Source organism: Nannobrachium achirus (assembly GCF_963921795.1).
Source record: "Nannobrachium achirus genome assembly, chromosome: 19".
In the NCBI taxonomy this organism is placed as follows: Eukaryota; Metazoa; Chordata; class Actinopteri; order Myctophiformes; family Myctophidae; genus Nannobrachium; species Nannobrachium achirus.
The window spans coordinates 5,216,833-5,223,148 of NC_137826.1; the positions used below are offsets into that span (position 1 = coordinate 5,216,833).

General features: G+C 44.9%; 1 protein-coding gene across 1 annotated transcript; it reads left to right on the forward strand.

Annotated features, from left to right (window-relative positions):
• Positions 1–3,180: 3,180 nt before the first annotated feature.
• On the forward strand, positions 3,181–4,476 carry LOC308304161 (mitochondrial import inner membrane translocase subunit TIM44-like; the record flags this gene model as incomplete). The annotated part of the gene is made up of 1 exon (XM_080748720.1): positions 3,181–4,476. The coding sequence occupies one exon, from the start codon at positions 3,181–3,183 to the stop codon at positions 4,474–4,476; it is 1,296 nt and encodes a 431-aa protein (XP_080604846.1).
• Between the last annotated feature and the right edge of the window lie 1,840 nt (positions 4,477–6,316).

Sequence of the window (6,316 nt, forward strand, 5' to 3'; positions counted from 1 at the left end):
GTATGCCCATTTATGGAGATCCCTGATGTCATATATGGAGATCCCTGCGATGTCAGGGGAACAAATCCATTTTATGCCCATATATGGAGATCCCTGATATCCACATCACTGTGACTCTGTGCCTCTGGCAAGATGGCCAAGACATGGCACAACCTCGCCCTTTCGCCCTTAGGCGTCTTAGTGGTACTATAAAGTAGATCTGCTGCTTTTGCTACTTTTGAATTTGAATCCTGAAAAGTAACAGTTTTGGACATATGAGGTTTCCTCCCGACAGAGACGAAGTTCAAGTGAAATGCCTGAGAATGGAACAGGAATTTGTGAGCCGTGAGTTCCTAATGAGCACATCGTTTGGATAACTGAGAAATCAGGCCTTGTGTAAAGAAACGGGCACCACTACAAAGTCAACAGGGTTTGTGCTGGCAAATGACACGCGGCTATGGTATAAACAAAATGGTCTGACAGGTGGGGGATATGTTGGCAAAAAACGAAAGGAATAAAAAGGCCATACTAACATAGGCCTATAACAGTTCAAACCCCAAATTAGGCTACCAGAAAGCCTATGATTAGATTTATCTTTTAGCTACACTGTACTGCCCATTCTTTTTGTGTGGCTTACATACAGTTCTTCAATAATTCAGAACATACTTGACATTACCTACAGTATAGTCACAAACTAGTCTTCTAGTCTTCTCTAAACACTTGAAGGCAGTCTCCCAGCTTTTGTTGCTACAACTGGGTGGAAACAATTAGAGTTTAATAACAATGTACAGTAAGCTCTACTCTACAGTAGGCTATATAGAGTATGGGGCTGTTAAGTCTGACATCATTTTGTAGGCAGAGGAGAACTTTTGCCCCCCAAAAAAGCGAATCTTTTTACTATTTACACATTTTTCTTCTCTTTGTTGTTGAAAGGAAAGTGGTAGAATTATACTTTAGTCGTTATTTTTGTCTCGGATCTGTTGAAATAGCGAGGGACAGATATTGACAATAAATCTGCTTGGAGGTCTGACTACAAAATGATGTCACGGCTTAAAAGACCCATATCGTCGTTGTCGGGTGGAAACCTTGTATGTCCAAACAGTTAGTTTTGCATTTTTCATTTTAAAAATGATTTAAACTAGTGAAAACAGCAGATCTACAAGCACACAACGCCTTGCACCGCGAGGCGTTGTGTGCTTGTAGATCAGCTGTTTTCACTACTTTTGCGACGGCCTTGTACGATGAATCAGGGCTTTACTTTGCAAAAGAACATACAAATTTGAAACTTGGAGATACAAGGTTTCCACCCGACAACGACGATATACTAAAGCAATAAGCCACAAGAGGCGAGTGGTTACCGGGTAGTATACACCGGCTGAGAGACGTTGGGAAACACGAGGCACAGCCGAGTGTTTCCGACCCTCTCAGCCGGTGTATAATACCCCGGTAACCACAAGCCTCGCGTGGCTTATTGCTTTTCTAAAACGGTCACAATATTGCAACATGAAAATCATAGACATGTACCAATTAAAACTGTTCTATTTCACTACTAATACACAATAAGCTGCTCTGCAAGAAAGTATTTCCCGGCCAGGCTGCAGAAACAACACAGGTGCAGATAATTGGTGCACTGTGGAACACTGTGGAAAGAAATAACGCACCTGGGTTTGATATAAACTGATTCAAGGTGTGGGTTATAGTCCCATATACCACAGCAACCAGCCAATCAAAATCAAGGAATGGAACTATAGCCGTTTTAGAATTTGTAATAAGACAAATAGCAAAATTAGACAATGTACAAGCTCATAATGCATCAGAATTTAACCTGTTTTGAGCTTGTAGGTCTTCTTCTGATTGGTCAGTCCATATATTGGCATGTTACGTTTGTGACACCCACAGTCCACCAGTCCACCGTCCACAATCCACCAATTGTCAACTCCCATTTAATATAGGATAGGATTAGCCCTAAGTAACAAGAAATCTTGTGAAATAAAATGTTGCCAACCAATCATCAAGGACGATGATACACAAAACTAAAAGAAGAAGGCCACTGTCCATGGGGAATGCATGCTCTTCCGGTCATGCAAATGCACATGTTACCACCTACAGATGTGCCATTTCAAAACTTCACACATCCTGCCATTGGCAAGACAGTAGATTTTCAGGGGATTTGCAGAACATAGAGCTTGTAGATCAGCTAATTTTGCTACCTTCTCTGACTTCAAAGTTTAAAAATACCTACATGAAGTTGGATCCTGCTTTTCAATGGGAATGGAGTTGTTTCTTACCATTTGCGAGTTTCTGCAGAAATACGCTCCGTTCTCCATAAAAAAAATCAAACCTCGGTTCGAAGTGAAGCGGTGAATCTTAGTATAGAAAAGACAGATAAAACCTGAAGGCCAAATTATCATGTGAAGCTTGACCAATCCTCAAAGTATCCATTCATCTGACCGGGAGGGACACCGCACACATATTCTGGACGTACAGGACAGATAAAGCCTATTCATTCTGAACTGAAATGACCATATATGGACATGGGACACACATTTTGCTTTTTGAAAAAGCCTATTCATTCTGGACTGATATTTTGCACGTACGGGACAGGAAAACCCTGTTCATTCTGGCCTGGAGTGACCATATATGGATATGAGGTGACATACATTGTGTTTTTGAAAAACCCTGTTCATTCTGGACTGAGATCACCATATATGGTAATTAAACGGACATTCTGTTTTTGAAAAAGCCTGTTCATTCTGGACTAAAATCACCATATATGGGCGTGATACACACAAAGCCACTCATTGGAAGCGGTTTTCACCGCTTCAAAAAGTCAAAACTGGGAAAGAAACCTGTGGAAAAAATGCATTTGCAGGAAATATTCAGGAAAAGAGCAGGAAATACCGAAGAGTTGAAATGGCACACATGTATGTGTCTGTGTCCCATTTCTGTCCATATACGGACATATCTGTATCTGTCTGTATGTCTGTCTGCTGTGTTCCTTTAATGTCCATAATCCATATACTGTATGGGACATCTCTATATATCTGTGCCATGACCAAATATGGAGTCCAGGCCAGTCTGTGATGTCATAGTGATGATGACATCAGGGTATAGTCCATTAGCCCGCACATGTGATTTGCAGATTAATGGATATCTGTGGACAGAATTAGGGAGACGCTCTGTGTGCATTTGAGGAGCAAGATGACGTCCGCCTTATATCGATGCTGCAAGCTGGTGGGCCGACGTGTTTTGTCTGCGTCCTCCCTCCGGCCCGTGATGTCGTCATTCGGGAGAGCAGAACGATACAGAATACATCCGGCCGTGTGGTATTCCTCAGGCCGCAGACCTGGTGAGGTGGTCGATCCGTCAGGTCAAAGCTTCCTCGGAAGGTTTTTGGAGAACCTCCGGCAGGACTTCAGAAAGAACCAGGAGATGAAGGACAGCCTGAGGAAGTTCAGGGAGGAGGCCAGGCAGCTGGAGGAGTCTGAGGCTCTGCAACAGGCCCGCCGGAAATACAAAGCCATCGAGGCGGAGACGACGAGGACGTCGGAGGCCTTAAAGAACACTTTGGGCTCTCTGGCCGAGAGCGTCAAGGAGGGCCTGGAGGCGGCGGGCCGTTCAGACCTGGGGAAGAAGATTGGAGAAGAAATGGCCGAGGTCTCTAAACTGGGCCAGACCCGCCCTTTCAGAGCCCTGTCACAGGGCGTGGAGAGCTTGAAGAAGGAGATGGACATGGGAGACGACGGAACCTACAGAGCCCCTCCTTGTCTGAGGAAGAGGAGCGAGTTCTCCAAGGACTCCAGGGTGTTGGAAGCCAATGAGGAGGCCGTGGACGTGGTCCTCCACAAAGACTCCAAGTGGTACCAGCAGTGGAGCGACTTCAAGGACAACAACGCGGTGCTCAACAGGTTCTTCGAGGCGAAGGCGAGGTACGACGAGAGCGACAACGTCCTGGTCAGAGCTTCCAGGGCGGTGACGGACCGAGTCACCGGCGCGCTGGTCGATCTCTTCTCCGGGTCGGAGATATCCAAGGTGCTGACCGAGATCCTGAGGTTGGACCCGAGCTTCGACCAGGTCCGTTTCCTCAAGCACTGCGAGAGGAACATCATCCCCAACATAATGGAGGCCATGAACCGCGGAGAGCTGGACGTGCTTAAAGACTGGTGCTACGAGGCGATATACAGCCAGCTGGCTCACCCCATCCAGCAGGCCAGAAACCTGGGCATGCAGTTCCAGTCCAGGGTCCTGGACATTGACAACATAGACATAGCGATGGGGATGATCATGGAGCAGGGTCCGGTGCTGGTCATCACCTTCCAGGCGCAGGTGGTCAATGTGATCCGAGGCCCCCTGGGAGACGTGGTGGAGGGGGATCCGGAGAAGGTGCTGAGGACGAGGAACGTGTGGGCGCTGTGTCGCGACCAGGAGGAGCTCGACCCCAACGCCGCCTGGAGACTCCTGGAACTCTCACACTCCAGCACTGAACAGGGCTTCTAGGACGGTGATGATGCTCAACCTTTTAAATACACAAGACATCTTTGTCCCATCTTTGAAACGCTGCCAAGTTCTGTCATTGTAACTCATTCCATATGTACAGGTCTCAGAGTTACAGACCTATAGAGGCCAAAGCACACCTGTTGTCCCAACAGGTGTGCTTTGGCCTCTATAGGTCTCTATAGGTCTCTATAGGACATCCATGCCCGTTGGGTATGGATGTCCCCCATTATGTTGATATGGAGATCTCTGTATCTGTTTGTCTGTCTGCCTGTGTCCATTTTATCCCCATATATGGTGTTCCATGTCAGCCATGCCCAAATTTAGAGTCAAAGCCAGTGTATTACGTTAGTAATATGACATGATATTGATTCATGGTTGTCCATATATGGGGATTTTGGAGAGAACAAATTCACTTGCAGAGATTTGTGTAATTTCTTGCACCAGCATAGCACACAAGCAGGGTGACGATAGCTGTCTGTGGATATGTATGTTGGTATGTGACGACAAGAGCGACCCCATATTTGCACACTTTCTTCGGAAAGTGACGTGCCCATAAAAGGGATGCCATGCAGGGTTAAAAAGTAAGAAAAGAAGCAAACAAGCAAACAAACATGAACGTATTACGTTGCTGACAAGGATAGTTTCTTTAATATTCAAGTGAATTGCATTCACATTTTTGAGGTGTGCAAACCGCTCCCACATTTCATTTTATGTGTATTAGCATGGATGGAGATCTGTGCTTATACGTATAAAGTAACTGAAGTCACAGACAGAACGGCCCATACAAGGAGATATGCACGTGTGTCGCGTTTGATACCATGCAAAGTGCTCACTTCGCACAGATGCGTTTTTTTATTATTACTTTAAAAATGGATATGTTCATTTTCAAATGGACATTGAAATAATTTGCCTAAATTGTCACTAAATACAACAGTAGCTCAAGAGATATGGTATAACAAAATCACACCCGTGTGAAGTGGAGCTGTGTGTGTGTGTGTGTGTGTGTGTGTGTGTGTGTGTGTGTGTGTGTGTTTGTGTGTAGATCATGTGTACCGATTTTTGTGACATTTGAAGAAAATATGTAGGAAAAGGAGCAAAAAGTGTGTTTTGGAGAAAATTCAAGATGGCGGAAAATCTATCCTGGCGCAAATGGGCGTGGCCTATATGGGGAGATGCGTCTTGACCCAAGGAATCCAGGGAAAAAAGAATTTTAATTTTCCGATCTACGGTTCAAGAGTTACGGGGCAAAACGTAAAGTGGGCCGTTATAGCGCCACCATGAGGCCGAGTGATGTAATTATTTTTTGATTCATTCTTAAAATCATTATGAATCTCCTCTCCGAGGTTTGAAACTGTAGCTCCTATGGTTTACGAGAGAAAAATACTTGAAAGTGATTTCTTGCATTGTCCCATTATAAGTCAATGGGGACAATTAAGCGTTGTTTTTTGCCGATTACGTCGGCATGGTAAGGCAGATCGGAACGAAAGGTAATAGAACACCATTCCCGGCCGAGCCGCACATTTTGATGTATATATTGCGCGAGTGGCGTAAATGGTGCGGCACTAGTTACGCGCCGAAGTCAGGCTACATACACACAGACACACAGACAGACCCACACAGCCACGTATAGGGAGCTAGCTGCACACAGCTCCAAAAACACAGATATTGACCAAATGGGTACAAACGATGTATTGAATGTTTTCTTTGCTTGCTTGTTATGTCCATGAATTGAACTTCTAACGTAAAGAAGACCGTAAAAGGACTTATTTGGGATGTTCCTTTTAGGCAGGGTGTTTAACTGTACTTGTACTGTACTACATTTCTATTGTATTGACTTCTC